Consider the following 19,960-nt stretch of genomic DNA (forward strand, 5'->3'; position numbering starts at 1 on the left):
TCCTGCACTCAGTGGGAGAAACTCAGGAGATCAGATCTGTGGGAGCCGTTAGGAGACAAACTGTCACTTGTAAATACAGAAGATGGACTTCTGTGTTTACCAGTGATGGTGGTGAGCAGGGAGAAAAGGGCCTGAGATAAAGGTGGTGGAACTGAGTTCCACCAAGTTCCATCTGAAAAATAGACCTGCCGCTACGTGTATGGAAAGGGTTAAATATCTTCGCTCTCTCTCCAGCAACAGACTTGGTGAACTACATTAGCTTCAGGATACTCTCTAGCATCCCCTTTACTAACACCCGTCCACTGACTCTTCTAGATGCAGGGATGACCCCCCTCAGGTCAGGCCCCTTGACACAGATCTGTACTCACTGCAGAATCAGATCCTTCCAGTGTCTCCCTTCCAGTCAGCTTTACAGGACCTTCAGGTTCAGTGCCTCTCTGGCACTTTAGGCCCTCAGGTCACACTTCTTCAGAGGAGGAGGCAGCTGCTCCCTCCCTCCGGGACTCTGCTCTCCAGCTGAAAGACCCTGAGCATATGTGCTTCTGGCATTTATACAGTATCAACATGTACTGAGGCACATACCTCTGCCAATCACCAGGGCTGTACTAAATGCCTGTGCACTCATTTGTCAATTTTCCTCCCACTGTCCAGTATGCCTCTCTATTGAACCAGTGTTAAACACTTCAGACAAACTGAGCTGCACCTGAGCAAAAGGAGTAGACCTCACTAGCAGATCCTGCTCTCTGGTAGGCAGTGACATAGATTTACCTGGCAATCCTTCTGGTAAGCAGGATCCAAAACGTCATTCTCTCTCTGTAGCACCTATCTAGGAGGGTGCTTCACAAATATTGTGAAAACTATTTTCTAGTAAAATTCTACAGGTGTAAGACCACCTCAAATCTCTCTAACGATCATTAAACGACATAATTAGAATTTCGAAAAATAATACATCCCTGCAGCTGACCTAGGCATTTGAAAATGATGCCTGTTTTTTTACTTGCTCCAACTCTTTTACCATTTGTTTAAAACTCTACAAGAATCTTGTGGAAGAAGAATGTTGTTGATTTTGTGATAGGATGGGTGAAGGATCATCTGAAGCATCAGTTGAATGGGTTAGGATCAATTGAATGATCAGACAGAATTTTTAATTTGCAGTTTACTAAACAAGGGCAAAGTTAGAATAAAAAATGCAAAACAGGATTCAAATGGCAAAGAGCATTCACAAACATTGACTCTTCACAATAATGTCTCTGTGGCTCATTTAGGGTAACATGTGGCTGTATAACATAGCCTCTATAAGACCCTTTTGCAATGGATAGTCTATCTGAGAATATTTATTTCTGTGAAACAGTTCAGAACACACTTTCACTTACCCTCATGAACAGCATAAAATCAGTGAAGTCCAGGGTAGCTCTGATAATACAGGTAAACAGATAAAGGGATCTAAGGCCCAAGGACCCATTGTCTCTCCACTGGAACTAGAGTACCCTAGTAGCAATTTGGGAGGCTTCCGACAGTAACTGGGTCTTACAGGGAAGTTGCATGCTATTAGGCTTCTGCCTGGCTGCTCACGTGGTGGTTCTGACAGTGGAAGCAACTATAATTTCATACACAGATCTGTTGTTTATTTCTACAATTAACTAGTGATCAGTGAATTAAACTGGGTTTGTTTTGCGTTAGCATCCTCAAACCCAGCCTGAAATCTGCACACTTAAAGCCCAAACTTCATTGAAGTATATGGCAGCCAAATCTCATCTTTATCAAGGTCAATTAGTAGGCTATTGGTAATAAAGCGCATGGGTAATTGGGCACTGCCACTGGGGCAAATGTGCCAATTCAAAACAAAAATATTCTTCTCCCTGCAGACCCCCACAACCAGGCCTAGGATGTGGGGATGAGTTTCTTGTCCTATCAACCTAGAGACAAAATGTTTCAGGATAGGGACAGTGCATACCTGAATAATCTTCTGGTATAGCTTTTTAGGATAAGGGTCTGGTATGAATTTTGAGGGGTCTCTAAAAAAAAGAAGCATAGGGTACCCCCAAAAGCCATGCCAGGCTCTTATTCTGGATAGGAAGCTGGCGTGGATTTTTAAGAGGGACTTTTCCCTCTTCAAAACCATAACAGACCCTTATCCCGATGTTGCCTGGGTGGGGACAAGGGTTTCATCCCACATACCTTGTGGATCCCATGTTGATGTAAGTGTCTGCGTATGAGGGGGTTGAATAATAAGATTCTGAAAGTCCCGTTAAAATGGAGGTCCCAGATATAAGACCCACTACCTAAATGAGCACAGGGTATCCCTTTTACTCTACTACCTAAATAGCCTTATTTTAAAAAAGACAAACATATCCATTTTGATGTAAATCTAACATCAGTCATGTGATCTAGCAATATAGATCTATCATCAATCATGATGAGTGATGATCCGTCAACATGATGACCTGCACCATGACAATCCTTTTTCATTGCCACTTCTGTTACAAATACAGCTCTCCAGCTGGCTGCTGGCTCCTGGCTGCTGAATGTCAACAAACCAGTTAGGGATGCTGGATGATATTATTGATCATATTTGGTCAATGTTGTCCCCCAGGATCCCTACCAACGTACGGTATTTACAATTTAAAACAAGCTATTTCAGAGATCTGAAGAAGGGCTTGGCCCGAAACATGTCATTTCCCTCCAATTGTGGCATTCCCCAATAGCTCCGCCAGGTGATCCTTTGGTTGTGTAAGAGCCGGGCCGTTGGTGAGCTACCTCCACACTTCCGGCTACATCGTTGGTTCAGCCCCTGGTGCGCACGTCGGCGCTAGGCACCTGGTGACGTCATCTCCCGGCGCCGCGTCAGCAGGGACTGACGAGCAGCGGCCGCTGCCACCTCGGGCGCGCACCGCCACCGGAGCTGTAGGTCGGGTTTTGAGTATTCTACCCTCCCATCAACCTCTTCTCACCCCAGGCATCGCCCCATCCGGAGACTCACCCGCAGCGAAGGTTCCCGATTCGATCGAGGCTGTCAGTCCATCAACAGGTGACACACCGTCCAGACCTTACAGGTGGTAAGGCGTTGTTTTCCTGCCTCTGGGTCCTCCTTGCTCTTTGAGTTATCTCCTCTGGTACCATGTCTACATGCCTAGTACTACATCCTTGGCACACCATTGGTTTTCCCCTGACCAGGAGCTTATTTTATTGATTTTAATAAACAAGCTTATCATCCAGATCCCGAGCAGCATCCAAGTTCTTTCTTTCTTTTTATGTCATTTTGTCCGGGTGCGCCATCATACCCGTTTTTTTTTGTGTTGCTATTTCAGACAAGATACAAACATGCACTACGCTACTTATAATAAATCACCACCCAAAACATTTTCGTTATGTCAGTTTTGCATGGTGAATAAGGATTAGAACCTATGTCAAAATTAAAATTTTCTGTATTCCCTTAAAGTGGAAGTAAAGCCATCGGGTTAATAGTTTAAAAAAACAGTTACATTCCCGGCATGCCGGAAATGCTAACTATCACATTGGCTGTGCTCTCAACCAAACTGTCAAACCGTCCAATAGCAGGTGTCATAACTGATCACATGTGCAGCATCAAGGCAGTTGATGATTGAATATAGAGGCAGACAGTGAGATGAAAAAGGGGTTGAATTTTGCTGTTGCTTCCGGTTCTGGTGGCAGTGATGGAAATGTCCTCAACAAACATGGAGACACTAATAAAAACCTAATAGGTGTTCTGACCGTTCTATATTTCATATCACATGAAACAAAAGAAAATGATACACTTATTGTAATACGGAAAATTAGCTATGACAGGAACTAAGGGAAATTCTTATAAAACTAAATAAATTGTTCTAAAAAAAAAAAAAAAATACAATATAAGTTACTTTGTTTATGTTTTATTGTATTTCAGTATTGGTTTATTTTATTTTCCTAATTTATTGTGCATATAGGAACAAGACAGGACACAGTCCCTGCAGAGAAAACGGTGTGCTGTTATATCAATTCAGAAGATATGCTAAGGGTATTGTATTTATTTGAAAATCTATTTATTCACAAAGTTGTACAAATGCAAGGCAATTTGTTCCTGTACATTATCCAATATTTACACATAAAGCTTTTAGATACGCATTTATATTGTTTTATATTATATATATTTTTAAAATATTATTATGCAGTCCTTTTTTTAGCCAGTTGTTAGAGTTCTACTACTCGTTAGCTAACTCGTAGTGCTTTGAAAATACTTTTTCTGAAGAAATATAAACTTAAAAAAAGGTAATTAACATTTACCAAATATACAGTAGCCTTCAGGGCCAGTCTATATATGGCTGACTTTTCTCCCAAATTTTTGAGATGGGCTAACTAGTCTATCAATAAGGTGTATACGTGAAACTGGGTTTATTTGATTGTTTCTGGTGAATCACAATTTTAGAATTGCCCAAAATGTGTGTATGCAGCCACAAAAATGATAAATCCAGTGTGTCTAATTTTTGGGTAAATACTCATGTCTTCCCCTTCACAATTTATTGTAGGCTTTGAGTAACAGAAATGGTATCATGTTCCCCACAAATTTAGATTTAATTACATTAACTGAAAGGATTATAATTATGGTAGTTTGTCACATGGTTGCACATGTTGTAAGAATTGTTCTTCTACTTTATTACTATCTAAAAGATTTGTATTGTATGCGTAAATATTTATGTTGTATGCGTGGATAGAAATTTACACATTTAGTACATTTAGTAAGACTACAATAGTAGAGAATCATAAGCCAACACAATCTAAAAAAAAAACAATGGTTACATATAAAATGAAAGAGGACCTGAACTGTGAAAACTGTGCCAAAAAAAGGCATGCAGAGGGCCAGGGACTAGTTTACGTTATTATCTGTAGTTTCCTTGCAGCTGATTTTTCCCCACAGTGACTTACAATGGTTTGTTCTGTACTGTGTCTATGTGTGCAGGAGGCTATCTTGGTAGAAGAGCAGGGCTTTGCTTCCTCATCACAGAGCTGCCCTCTGATAACTGGCGGTCTGGTGACTGAAGAAGGCATAATCAAGTAGCAGCAGGGGAGGTTCAGAAAGCAGAGATCCACAGAAAGTAGGGAGATGCATGCACTGCTGGTCTTCAGGTATATTCAGGTACTTTCTGTGCTCTCCAGCAAGCCCCCAAGAGAACAGTGAACTGCACAGTAATGACAACATTTCACACTATGGATACACAGCAATGAGGCTGCAGGCTCAGGAAATGCCTTGGTATTTTCTTATTTTTAGGTACTGCTTAGACATAAATAATGTCTTATGATCTAGCGAAGTAAGTGTTCACTTTATGAGTTCAGGTCCTCTTTAGGCTAACACCTTATTACATTATGAAGATCAAACACACTGCAAACTTTACCATGATATTTGCCAAATTGATATATTGGTGTATCCAACCTAAAACGCATTCCTGACCAATTACTGTTCCTTTAATATCAAGGGGAAGATAATAGAACATATATTTAAAAGTGCAAAAACAGATTCCATTTTGTTGGTAGAAATTCGGCATTTGATTTGTTTAAAAACACGTTTCCAAGTCTTTCGCTAGATCTGTTGCTAGATCAAGGCACCCTTTAAAAATTATGGACAGTCTAGAGGCACCCTATTCTAAAATGTAAAAAATATTCTAATAGTTTTGCATAACACAGCAACATACACAAGTAGGACACCCAACTTTAAAGGTGATTTATTCTTCCATAGCAAATAAACTTTTGCAAACTGGTACTGACTAGTATTCCGATGTTTCTTTTCTCCCTCAATTTTTCTCCATTACTTAGCTAAGGTGCCCCCAAGAAGTTTGTAGTGGTGCCCAATGAAAACCTGTTGCTATGTAAAACTAAAAGGCAGCTATAGCCACACCTTGCTTCTATACAGTTTTGGGGCAATTTATAGGCATTTTGCCAAGGCACCCCATTGTTGAAAAAGTCTTCACTAGATCATAAGACAAGATCCCAAACTCTGGGGCTCATAGTGGGCCTGACTTGATGGCTATGCATAAATACTGAAGTAATGTGTAATATGTATGTACATGTTGCAAATTTGCTACAGGAAGAAAGTGGGAATTATATGGTTACCTCTCAAATGTTAATGAAATGTCTTTATTTTTTTACAGGGTTATGTAGATGAAGGTAAGAATTTCCATCAGATAAGTGAACAAATTAGACAGCATTGGCATAAATGAAGTTTACATTTCATTTCTACTTTTCTTTTTGACAGAACAATTTGTGAAAGAGCAAAATGAAGATCCAAAGGAAGAAATTTGCAAGGATACTGTAAAACTGGTATGGCAACAACAGCAATATTGAGTTGTTTATATATGATCAAAATACAGACATGGAAGCAAAGTAGCAAAAGCCGGTAGTGATAAATCAAGCAACTGTTAGAAAACAAAAAACAATTTTTTTTTTTACCATTTTTTTAAATCATATTTGGCTTTACAATATAATTGATTAAATACATATGTTGACTGAGAGATCAGTCTGAAAGATGCTGAGAATTGTTTAAAAGCCTATAATAGCAAGATCCAATCAAGCATTTGTACAGGGAAAATTTTCTGAAAATTGCATGTATTTGACAACTTTTGGAGCTTGTGAAAAAAATATATGTTAAAATCTGCGCTAAATAAATAGGTGTAAATGCTACCTGCAGCTGCTGTACACTTAGATACCACTAAGAAAAAATAGATAGCAAATATTAAAACAGTGCTACCAGGTAGATAAAATATAAATATAAAGTGCACTATAATCCTCTAAAATATTGATGTAAAAGTGCATCAGTGCTGAAAAAAATTATATGCTCATAAATTCATACAAGTATATACCAATAATGTGCCACGTATATGGTTAAAATCCAGATATATATGCAATAAATATAAAGTGACAAAATGTGCAAAAAAATGTGCAAAAAAAATTATAAATAAGGTGCAGTCCAGAAAAAGAAAGTGAATAGTCCACTTATAAATAAAGTGCTGAATATCGTGCTCCACACAAAGAAGTGCCCAGTGCTTCCAAAAAGCCCTCTTGGGGATCCACTCACCAGACTTTGGAAAGTCAAGAGCCTTATGTATGACAAGCAGACACCTCCAGATCAACCTCCAGCCTCAGAGATATGGTGCTATAAAGCCTTGGTGTCCCCCAGGATGACAATGGGAATAAGCCTCCAAGGGATGTCTCCAAGATACCTTTGCACACAGGGTCTCAGTCAAAAAAAGGGGAAGGAGCCGAAAATAGTGAAGCCCGTAGGGTAATTTATTATAAAAAAGCATAAAAATGTTACTCACAAACATACAAATTGTCTAAGCATTGTAGAAATCAGTAGTCACAATCATCCGATGCACTTCTGGGTACGCTGCCGGCGTGCGTTCCACGGTGATTTGCGGAAGTGACGTGGTGTGACGAATAGCTAACAGGAAATTACGTCAATGCGTTTCGCCCGCCTATCATGGGGTCATCAAGGGCATGTAGGATGGGCGTCATCAAGGACATGTCCTTGATGACGCCCATGATAGGCGGGCGAAACGTGTTGACGTAATTTCCTGTTAGCTATTCGTCACACCACGTCACTTCCGCAAACCACCGTGGAACGCACGCCGGCAGCGTACCCAGAAGTGCATCGGATGATTGTGACTACTGATTTCTACAATGCTTAGACAATACGTATGTTTGTGAGTAACATTTTTATGCTTTTTTATAATAAATTACCCTACGGGCTTCACTTTTTTCGGCTCCTTCCCCTTTTTTTGCCTGAGACCCTGTGTGCAAAGGTATCTTGGAGACATCCCTTGGAGGCTTATTCCCATTGTCATCCTGGGGGACACCAAGGCTTTATAGCACCATATCTCTGAGGCTGGAGGTTGATCTGGTGGTGTCTGCTTGTCATACATAAGGCTCTTGACTTTCCAAAGTATGGTGAGTGGATCCCCAAGAGGGCTTGTTGGAAGCACTGGGCACTTCTTTGTGTGGAGCACGATATTCAGCACTTTATTTATAAGTGGACTATTCACTTTTTTTTTTCTGGACTGCACCTTATTATTTTTTTTTACACATTTTTTTTGCACATTTTGTCCCTTTATATTTATTGCATATATATCTGGATTTTAACCATATATGTGGCACATTATTGGTATATACTTGTATGAATTTATGAGCATATCATTTTTTTCAGCACTGATGCACTTTTACATCAATATTTTAGAGGATTATAGTGCACTTTATATTTATATTTTATCTACCTGGTAGCGCTGTTTTAATATTTGCTATCTAACTTTCTCTAGCGCTCATTGACAGACGTAGTCCTCGGTGATACACCACCTTCGGGTTATGTTGCCTCCACAGGAGCAGGACTAGACAGGAAATTAAAAAGTTCTGGCCACACCCTAGGGGCAGTCCCAGAGGGTATATCCTCTCTCTCTCTGCCTCAGCAAATCAGTTATTTTCTGTCTAGTTAGGAGTAAGGACCTAGATACCTTGCTGGGATCTTAGGTCCTGGCAAGAATTTTTTCTTAAAGGATTTTTTAGACAGCTTTTTTTTCTCCAGTGTTCCTGTGAGATCTTCAAGCAAGAAAGCTGAACTGGGCGACGGGCTGGATGTTGAGATCCGGTGGTCACCCCAGTTCAGCCTACGAGCGCGTGCAGGCCATAGCTCCGCGCTGGGTCGGCCGCGACAAAGTCCCATTAAAGGACTGACCCCGCGAGTTAAACGTCTCGCTGAAACGCCAAAGACCATGAGTCACGGCGTCCATATCGGTCGACAGCCCTCCCGCCCCGGTGGAGAGGGGTACTGTCAGGAGTTGGTGCCCGCCTGGTTCCGGTATGGTGAGTAGTATGTTCCCCCTTTTCCCCCTGACGGGTCTTGTGGTGAACGCGGGCCCCTCTCTGTATGGTAAGATAGAGTCCCGAGTGCAGAGGGTCTCTATCCTATAAATGACACAGATCCTCCTACTTTGAGTGTGATTTTATGTGCAAAAAGCCAGGAGGCTTGGTTTGGGAGCTAACAATCTAATTGTATACATGTTAAAAAGATTGTAATCTGTGGCATTCTGGGAATCTTACGGTGATAAGAATAAGCTACCTACCAGTCAGAAGCCATGGACATGTAGACTGTCTTCCTAATCAGATCTCCAGCTATTAGCAGGCCTCCCGAATGGCCATGCGGTCCGCCAGGGCCGGTACCGCCAACCACGCCAAATCCCCATGCAGAGAGAGTGTTGTGTGCCCTGCAGCACACCGCTATTCAGTACAGGCCGCCGCCATTTTTTTTGCTGGATCGCACGAGCCGCCATTTTGGCGTAGCCTCGTGTCTCCAGCATGGGGGCGGCCATGTTTGAGGTGATCAAACACCTCGTGGAGCTTGGGGAGGCGCCGGAAGGCGTGCAGAGGGGCGGAGCCGCCTCCTTTCTTCCTGGGCAGCCAGCCAAAAGACTTCCTGTTTGTCAAGACAGCGCTGTAACCTGTTGCAGTTAAACTCTGAGCATCAAGTGGTGAGCCTGGGGGTCTATCTCTCTCTCTCTCTCGATCGATAGGGATCCCTAGCAGGTAACACTAAGGGGCTTTTTGTGGCGCTGGGGGTCGGGAAAAAAAAAAAAAAAGTTTTTTATTTTTGAATTATATTATCCAGAAAGTGACTGGAATTATCATGGACCCTGCCACACATATTCCCCCACCTGTTTCCCTCGAGGGGGCCACGGGACCCGCCGGTGCACAGAGTGTAGAGTCATTTACAGCAATTTTGGAGTCTATGGTGGCTCGGGTGGAGGCGGCCTGTCAGGGACGGGGGTCAAGGAAGCGACCCCCGCCTACCCCTATACTATCTATCTGACACCTCTGACTCAGATTCAGAGATGGTCACTGCAGTTGCAGATTCCTCTGCAAGGGCTGTTATCCCAGGTAAAGCCCCCTCAGACAGTGAGGAGGACGCTTCTTCTCCTGCTATAATTCAGGAAGAAGCATTAGTGGACGCACTAGTTGTGGCAGTGCAGGAAACCTTAAAACTTGAGGCTTTACCGGCAGAGGCAACTGAAACAGAGATTCCTTTTGGTACTAATAAGCCCATCAAAACGGTGAAGGTTTTTCCTGTACCCAAATGTTTCGGTAATCAGATTAAAGGAGAATGGGAGCATTCTAAACGTACCTTTACTATTTCCAAGCGTATTGCTAGACGCTATCCGTTTGAGGAATCCATCATTAAGAAATGGACGGTACCACCAGTGGTGGATCCACCTATTTCCAGGCTGAATAAAGCCACGGTTATCCCAGTGGAGGACACTTCGTCCTTTAAGGATCCGGTGGATCGAAAGATGGAAGCAGAGTCCCGCACCATCTTCTCTCTGATAGGGTCAGCATTTAGACCAGTAATTGTTAGTGGTCTAGTTTCCCAGACACTTACGGAATGGGCGAAAATGGTACGCCAAGACCTTAGGGGAAAAGATATTCCCCAGGAGACATCTGATTTGATGGAACAGATTATACAAGGGCTACAGTTTATCTGTGACGCAGCCTTGGACACTACTCCCCTATTAGGGCATGCATCTATGTCAGCGGTCATCCTCAGACGTGTGCTGTGGTTAAAATGCTGGTCAGCTGACCTAGGTTCCAAGAAGACCTTGACAAATCTCCCTTTTCAGGGGAATCGTCTATTTGGGGCCAACCTAGATGAAATCATTAAGGATGCCACTGGGGGCAAGAGCACTTTTTTGCCACAGGCTGCTAAAGCTAAGGGACCTCGCAACAAGCGAGGACCTTTCTTTACCGCCCATAAAGGGCGCCCGGCTGGTACTAGCGGGAAAGGCAAGACTCCTCCAGGAGGGTTCAAGAAGGGCTGGTCGGACAAGCAGAGGACCAACCCAGCCAAACCCGAAGCAAAGGAGTACACAGCCTGAAGGTGCGCCCCCACCCGGTTTCAGGGTGGGGGGACGTTTTCACCGGTATTCAGGACATTAGATCGAGCATCAACCACTACTACCGGTGCGATTCTTCCCTTCCAACATTTAAGTACTACAGGAAGCGGTAGTTACCGTTCCCTGAATAGATCTTTTCCTTTACCTTTTCCTAAGATTAGTCCCTATACCTCACAGGAATCGGATCTGGTTGACCAGATAGGCCAAGTAGCCTCTAGTCGGGTGACTTCGGTCCCTGAGGTTCAACCAGAAAAGATCACCCTTCCTGATAACAATCAGGTATCTGATAAATGTGTGGGAACAGAAAACGACCAGACTTTCTCGGATGGTCGGGGCCAGATACATCTAGGGACGCCTGGTTCAGATTCTATCAGTGCCAGTGGTCCTAGAAATTCTAGGCTGGCCTCCTCAAGCCGGCCTGGCCAACTTGAACATGCTAGTCGCAGACGTTCCGTGGGAACTTCGTCTCAGGGAGTGTCTGTGGTCTCAAGGACCAATTTACCATCATGCTTTACAGTCGCTGGTTTTAATGGCCTGGCCATTGAGACCCAAGTACTGAAGGACAGAGGTTTGTCAGCTTCAGTCATTCCTACCCTTATTAAAGCAAGGAAAGCGACTTCCAGCAAGGTCTATTATCACACATGGAAGACTTATATTGCGTGGTGCGAATCTTTAGGATTTCCTCCACGTACCTATTCGGTGACTCGAATATTGGCCTTTTTGCAACAAGGGGTTAAGCAGAAGCTAGCCTTGAGCACCATCAAGGGTCAAGTTTCAGCATTAACAATCTTCTTTCAGAAACCTTTAGCTACCAAGTCCTTGGTGCGGAATTTCATCCAGGGGGTGCGGCACCTGGCTCCTCCAGTCCGCGCGCCCTTACCGCCCTGGGATCTTAATTTGGTTTTGTCGGTTCTACAGAAACCTCCCTTTGAAAACATCAGGGAGATTCCCTTGCTTACTTTATCCCAGAAGGTGGCCTTCCTGGTGGCTATTACTTCTGCTCGCAGGGTGTCAGAACTGGCTGCATTATCATGCCAGTCCCCATACCTAGTGATTCATAGGGATAAGGCAGTACTTCATCCTAAGCCATCCTTTCTTCCTAAGGTGGTTTCAGATTTTCATCTGAATGAAGATATTGTACTACCTTCCTTGTGTCCTCAGCCCAAGCATCATCGGGAACATGCGTTGCATTCCTTAGATGTGGTTCGGGCAATCAGGGTATACCTGAAAGCTACGGAATCATTCCGTAAGACGGATTCACTTTTTGTGATCACGGATGGCCCCAGAAAGGGTTTGCCTGCATCTGCCGCGACCATTGCCAAATGGATTAGACAAACGGTGGTACAGGCTTATTCTATTAAGGGTCAGAGTCCTCCGTTCCCTGTTAGGGCGCACTCCACTCGAGCGCTCAGTACTTCCTGGGCCTTTCGCCATCAGGCGTCAGTGGTCCAGGTATGTAAGGCGGCCACCTGGTCGTCGGTACATACCTTTACAAAATTCTATAAAATTGATGTGACGGCATCGGCGGATGCCTCATTTGGCCGCAAGGTTTTGCAGGCCGCAATTTGAGGAGACCGGTGGTCTACCTCGAGGGTTTTTTTCTGTTTGAAAAAAAAAAAAAAGGCATCGGTTGGGCCTTCTAGATTGGGATTTGATTTCATTTTCCCACCCCTCATTTGTGATACTGCTCTGGGACGTCCCGAAGGTGGTGTATCACCGAGGACTACGTCTGTCAATGAGCGCTAGAGAAAAATGGATTTTTGTAAAATCTTACCGTAAAATCCTTTTCTCTTAGCTCATTGACAGACGTAGTCCCCGCCCCTCTGTTTTTTGAGTTGGGTTGGGTTAAATCTCTAAAGACTGCTTTTTCACATAACTGATTTGCTGAGGCAGAGAGAGAGAGGATATACCCTCTGGGACTGCCCCTAGGGTGTGGCCAGAACTTTTTAATTTCCTGTCTAGTCCTGCTCCTGTGGAGGCAACATAACCCGAAGGTGGTGTATCACCGAGGACTACGTCTGTCAATGAGCTAAGAGAAAAGGATTTTACGGTAAGATTTTACAAAAATCCATTTTTTGGAGCTTGTGTGTTCCCTTTGTGTCAGTTTTCTGCAGGTCGAATGGGACTTGGCTAGTTTACCTTGAAGCTGTCAAAATGATTGAGCAAGTATCCAATGCAAGGCAATAGGTTATATTTTTGAACCTTGTCACCAAATTATGAAAATCTGTGGATTAGGATAACACAAACTTTTGACACTCAAATTATTTAATACTTTTCTAAAGTAAAATCTCAAAATGCCCTAATCATCAGAGACAATGCCTAAATCTCCTCTTTAACTTGCTTTTACTAGGCCATGTAAGTCTTGGAGTTAAAACTTTACTAGACTTCATGAGTTTGTCAGTGTATACAATTGTTACCTTAAAAAAGGTTCTCATTTTGAATCCACATGCATTCATTAAGAATGCATCTAAAGTTTTTTTATATTTTTAATTTGGATGAAATAGGGACCGGTTGGAGCCTTTGTTATGGTTTTTTTGCTGTCCATGTCCCCACTAGGGAGTTATTCTATATTATTTGTTTGTCCCCTTGACTACTGCCACTAGAAATGAGATTAAAAGAGATGTTTGTGTTTTTCTTTTTTTCTAATCATACTTAACTAGATGGATGCAGTATCAGTCCGATGCTGCATCTGTTCCCCACCGGCTCTAAGGCTGAGAACTGCGCGATCAAGGGTCGCTAATCACTCGGTTCTCAGTGCTCCATGAGCAAAGAGTTGGTGACTGTCATTCACCGGCTCTCTGCTGTGCCTCATATTGTTGCAATCTTTCCCCAGTCTGGACTGGATCTGTGACATCAACTGACAGTGGACTTCCCACTCCTGTGATCCACAGGAGAAGTACAGCCAAACAAGCTTTTCCTTTAATCTGTCTACATGCTTCTACTGCCTGTCAGCACTTTTTTTTCTGAATGTGTACACTGAGCTGTACATGAGTAGCTTGGTGTACAGTCTTGGTACGATTCTATACTGGAACAATATAACTTCTGTGTATGTATGCAGAAGTTACATCTTCCTGGCCAATTAAGATTGGCAAAAACTAAGAACCTGGAAAAAGACCAGAAGAAGATGGAAGTGCAAGCAAATGCACCTCTGCACACCGGAAACTTCAGCTGACCCTTTTTTGGGAACACAACTCAAGATAACGTATTGTAGTTTGTTACCTGCAGCATGCTGCAAAGCAGATGCATTACTTTAGCATGTTGGGGTGCCATTTAAAATGAATAGCACTGCAATTAACTAATCTGTGCATTGTGTGGCACCATGAATACAGTAGTGCATGTGTGATCCTGCCATAACACTACTTGTGTTTTGTTCTATGGAAATAGATTTTGTGTTCACACTGTTTTATGTTACTTAGGTAAATGACCAGCTTATTGAGACAGTCACAGTGAAAATGAACCTGAATACTAGGAGAAAACTACAGCAACTAAACCATGAAAACATTTTAACTGTGAATGAAATAAAGAGTGTGCACTACAAGACCATTCTGGTATGTCGCTATTGCTACATTTAGTATTATCCTGAAATAATACACTATTACAGTAATAGCTGAGAATGATCACATTTTCTTTCAGCATGTAATGAAGCCAGTGAATTAAGATTACAGCTCCAGAGCCAGTAACTCCCATATTTCTGTACTCGTTTAAAATTATGTTGACAGTTCATTCTAAAATGGGAAAAAGAGCAAAGCAGGAGTTATTAACACTGTAAGGGTTCAGGCTAAATCAGATTCAATACCTCTTTACAGTGCCATTTGCCATTAGTTGCCACTGTTTGAAGTTTTATGTATAGTATATGCATTGGTACTTGGGTGTCCCTAGAGTTTTTGGGTGTTCCTAGAACTAGCTGGACTATGGTAGTGAAATAATAGCTATAACAGTGGCTGAACTACCAGGGTTCTGCCACTGTCGGGGGGCCCCAGCGGGGTTTCTGGCCACAGGGCTCTGAGCTGAGAGAGTTTCTCTTATAAAGCCCAGAGCCTGCACTGATAGTTCCCCCTCCCTCCTCCCTCGCACGGATGGGAGAGGAAGGAATCGATCTGCATCCTCTCCCAGCTCCTGCCCCACTCCTCCTGTGTGCACCACGGGAAGTGTGAAGCCAAGCAGCTGAATTTAAACATTAAATTGATCGGCTCTCTCCTCCCCCATCTGTGCGAGGAAGGAGGGATGGGGAGCTGTCAGTGCAGACTATGGGCTGTATGAGAGAGAAGCTCTCAGCTCAGAGTCCTACTGAGGAGGCACTGATGAGGAGGCACTGACAGGCGGCAATGATAGGCAACACTGATATGTGGCACTGATGGGCACAGATAGGCGGCATTGATGAGCACTGATAAGTGGCATCGATGAGCACTGACACGCAGAACTGATAGGCTGCACTGATAGGCACTGATAGGGGGTCACTGATAATCAGGGCACTGATGATCAGTGCCCTGATCATAAGTGTAAACAATTTACTGACAATCTTGCTGGTTAATGGCTCTCCTCTCCTCACACAGACACAGTGTGGGAGGAAAGGACTGCTGACAACCGTCAAGTCTGTTTACAACTGATAACATGGTAAAGGGCCACTGTGATTGGCCCTTTACCGTGATCTGTGGTCAGCTGTGTTTGAAAGATACAGCAGCTACAGATTGAGCTGGATGCGTGCCCCAGGGGGCAGGCGGGAGGCAGGGTTCTGGGAGGGTGTCCATGAATGCCCTCCCAGAACTGGAAGCCCAGGGCTGGGATGGAAGGGGGGGCAGGGGGCCCTTCATGGTTTCTTGCTCCAGGGCTCTGAAGGTTCTAGTTATGCCTCTGGCTATGACCCCGGTAAAGTTCAGAGGGATTAGGCATGTGGCATGTCAGAGACAGGGCAGAGGCCAGAACCAAATAGAATGAGAAAGTAAGATTCGACAGAGCAGAGGTCAGGGCAGGAGGATAAAGGTTAGAGAATCAGGTACAAGTTGAGAACTACAGGAAGCAAAGATGAAATAGATGGACTAACAGCACTCCTAGAGCAGTGACTGACCCACTAATATGCAGCAGCATCAAAGCAAGACATGAATAAATATCTAGGACAGTCAATGGGGAGCACAAGACTTGAGTACATATATGTATGGAAAAGTGTGCACATGCACGGGTGAAAAAGCACCATAAAATTCATGTCATATTTTCAGTTCTGGAAATAGGAGAGATGCTTAGGTATCAGCCTCAGAGGAGTTCATAAAAGTGCCCTGTACTACAGAATTTAGAGCAGCTTACTGTTCAGAAAAAATAACTTTTTACAAGAAGGTAGCAGTCCTTTCACTACTTGAAAATCAGTTTTTTTCTTTTTTGACCAAAGTTTATCCATAAAAGCAACATCCATTTGGAACTGATATTTCTGTGATTTGAGACTTTCAATGGGGCAGCCTTAGTTACTGTTTTCTTTTTGTTTCACAGATTTCAAAACTATGTGATGGAAATAGGTGCCAACTGAGTAACATCAGTTCCGATACTGGTATAGAACAGCTGTTTTCCTACCTTGAGCAGATCACTTTGGCTTTGTTAGAATTACACAACCACAATATTGTGCACTGTGATTTAAGATGTGATCACATATACATAAATAAAAAAAAGGTTGGTGTCGTGTTTTTTTTTTTTCATAGAGAACTGACTACAGCTTTGGAAATACTAACACATTCTTTATGTAACCCTGTGTTTTACCAATGGAAGGCACATACTTACCTTTCTTATGCTCCCCTGCTGGAAGTAAGGAAAAATAACTAGTACTTCCAGTAATGGGGAACATGTGACTCCTACATGAAAGAGCTAGTGCTTGATGGTTGGCTGCACATTGCTAGGAGAGCATCCTTAAAATTGTGCTTGGCCCAAGTCATGACATTGAGCTTAAATGGAGCCCCCTATCTTTTCTCCTGGAGGCCGAATGACGTAATGGGAAAACAAAAATAAGGTAGCAGCTGGTGGGCCACCTTTAATGTGAACCTGTTGCTCAGTATTGCATCTGCTGTTTTTTGCGCCTCAATTTTTTTAGTAAAAAAACAATGCACTCCCCTGGATAAAAAAATCCAGCACCTTAAGCACATGAAATCATATCTCTGTATTTAAGAGCCTCTGCAAGCAACTTGCTATATTGATTGTTTGCTTGTCAAAATGGGGACAGAGATGTAAGCAAAAGGGGCATTCAAAAACTAGCTGGGTGTTAAATGAAATCAGGTTCTCCTGTACCTCCAATACCTAGGGGGTGATGTAACGTACCTGCCCCCAGGATGTAAGAAGCATATCAGGCATATTCTGGTAGCAGTTTTGCATTAGTTGCCCATCTCTAGTCAAAAAGTCTTGTGGTCAAGATAGTGGATAAAAAGCTGGGGTTTTGACAAATTGACTAATGATTAGCAGCCAGCAGTAGGAAAGCAAAGTGATTGGGCACTATAGGGCACAATTGGTTGCTTTAGGGAAGTAGTATAGGGCTGCAGATGCATATGTCCAGAGAAAGCATTGTCCAGGGAGTTATCAAGGTTGTATTTTCCATTGGTGGGGTTCTTAGTAACATTGGTTTAGGATATTTTGCATCAGTTCATTGAGGTAACAGAAAGAGTGCACTAGTTTGCAGTCATATTTGCACCTAATGCACTCTGCATTACAGCACATGTGCACCATCACCACCTATCTTTTACGGAAGGATGCAAGGAAAGTGATTTACTAAAGGAGTTGGAGTTGGGAATTTTCACTAAATAAATTGTGTCACTATAGTGTGTGTGTGTATGTGACTATTTCCTTCAAATTCCTGTTTTTTTATTATATCTGCACATGCATTCGAAGACAACAGGGTTTTGCTTTTCACATGATTGATAACTGAAGTAAATATTCACACAGTTTATTCAGTGTAGATTTTCAAATCCTTTAGGAAACTGGACCAAGAGACTTTGTTTCAGCTTTACAGTCACTTCTCGTATACTGATGATGTTATAACTAAGCATGCTAGGTTTTAGTTTCTCAATTATTTGTTTTACTGAATGTGTAAACAGTTGAAAATGTATTAAATACCTTAATTTAAATTCCTATGTATTCTAACACAATAGGGTTCTGTGAAGGTCAGCCATTTTGCAAGAGCCATGTCTCTGGAAGGCCGACAGACACATGCTTTTAAAATGATGCCGCGTGATGCTAAAAAATGGTACTAAATCTTTTATTTTTGTTTGGTTTGCATGCTTATTTGTTTTCCATTTTAATTAAATAATAGGAAAATAAAACTTTACTGAAATACAAAAAGTGTTACTAAAGTCAAAACATTTTCTTTATCAATTAAACAATATGTTGCGCTGAAAGCTCTCCTTACCGTCAAACCCACAAATATTGTGTTTAAAAATACACATTAAATGTTAAACCAAAAAAGTAAAATTGAAACAATGTTACATGAAAGTAGCATTCCATGAATCACACTCTCTAAGTGATGCAGTGAAATCCCTCAAAAGTCTGTATATTCATTTTTTGAGTTAATCAGCCACACTCTATTCAAGGTAATTAGTCCATGTACACCAGTGATCTCCTCCATCTCTTATCATGCAGCCTCTTACCAACAATTGAGACCCCAAATTATAGGTGGTCTCATAGGCATTTTAAAGTTATCTGGATCTTGTAGCACGGATAATGGGCAGACATATTCAGCAACCAAATGAAGGACTGCAACTCTGGTATTTGGTGTTGGAGAGGAAGACTAAATCTTTTATTTTTGTTTTTCAAATCCTTTAGGAAATCCTTTAGGATTCCTTTAGGAAAACTGGACCAAGAGACTTTGTTTCAAATATTGTGTTTAAAAATACACATTAAATGTTAAACAAAATAAGTAAAATTGAAACAATGTTACATGAAACTAGCATTCCATGAATCACACTCTGTTAAGTGATACAGTGAAATCCCTTAAAAATCAGTCTGTATATTTAATTTTTTGAGTTAATCAGCCACAATCTATTCAAGGAAATAAGTATCGTCCCCAGGAGGAGAGGTGGAAGAAAATAGAGGGTGCGGGTGTGTGTGTGTGTGGGGGGGGGGGGGCAGGAAATCGACACCCCTGAAAATGTCAGTTTCTGAAGATTCTTGGACCAGCCCTTTCCCTTAACCACAGCTGAACTAGTGAGATAGACTAATATTCAATGTCTTCTTTGTAGGGAAACCCTTATTTTTACATCTATTTTAGCAAATTGCCTATAAGGTAGCCACATTTGTTGTTAACTTTACATCAAAACAAAAACATATTTTTACTGTAGCAGATTGGCCCACCTTTCATTGGTGTTCCATGTTTCTCTTCTTTTCATGATCACACTTAAGAATCTCCAAGTTTTATCCAAGATTATTCTTCAATTTAAAGAACAGCCTTTTCTAAAGGTTGATCCACTTCTAGGGCTTTAGAGCACTTTAAAAACATTCTTCAGACCTATCACCACCATCTCCTTTTCAAATTGATTTTAGAATATCAGGCAGAGCAAACTAGAGGAACTTCACTCCCAGGACATTCTCATCCACCTTCTGTTCTGGCATCTTTACATAACCCCATGTTAGTGCGGATATGCCAGAGGTCTCTGCTTGGTCCCAAAGAACTGCGGCACATCTGTGCATGCACAGGGGATTCGCAGTCATGCTGCGAGTCTCTGCAAATACCTGGCAGACAAGGTGCCATGTGTTTGCATGCACAGAATCTTGCAGTGACATGCACTCCTCAACAGCACTCTGCTTGGATATTTCAGGAGGCAGTGGGGGGCCCTACATCATTCTCGTCTAGGTGAGAAGGCAGTACTGGCCGGCAGTGCAAAAAAAAGGTAATACATTTTTCTTTAATAAAAAGGGGGAAATGTTCTCCAAGCATGTAGGAGAGAGAGAGAAGCAACCAGTATAGAAAGGGAATTTTCATGGGTGAAGGTCTGCTTTAGTTTTCTTCAGTGGCTCTGTCTTCACATAGGGGCTGATTTTGGAAAAGGATGCTAACATCAACATGTTTTTTGTGT

The 19,960-nt window shown here is 42.3% G+C and overlaps 1 protein-coding gene across 1 annotated transcript in view; it reads left to right on the forward strand.

The window, feature by feature from the left end:
* The window catches only part of LOC309564278 (uncharacterized protein), a gene marked incomplete at its 5' end in the record, with an annotated part of 170,258 nt that overhangs the window by 136,043 nt on the left and 14,255 nt on the right, over positions 1-19,960 (forward strand). The window contains 6 exons of the mRNA XM_082268899.1: positions 3,945-4,015; positions 6,141-6,156; positions 6,245-6,309; positions 14,339-14,470; positions 16,401-16,577; positions 18,041-18,135. Coding sequence (XP_082125025.1) covers positions 3,945-4,015; positions 6,141-6,156; positions 6,245-6,309; positions 14,339-14,470; positions 16,401-16,577; positions 18,041-18,135 — 556 coding nt within the window. The remainder of the gene's footprint in view (positions 1-3,944; positions 4,016-6,140; positions 6,157-6,244; positions 6,310-14,338; positions 14,471-16,400; positions 16,578-18,040; positions 18,136-19,960) is intronic.

Source organism: Pelophylax lessonae (assembly GCF_965119305.1).
Source record: "Pelophylax lessonae genome assembly, chromosome: 9".
NCBI lineage: Eukaryota > Metazoa > Chordata > Amphibia > Anura > Ranidae > Pelophylax > Pelophylax lessonae.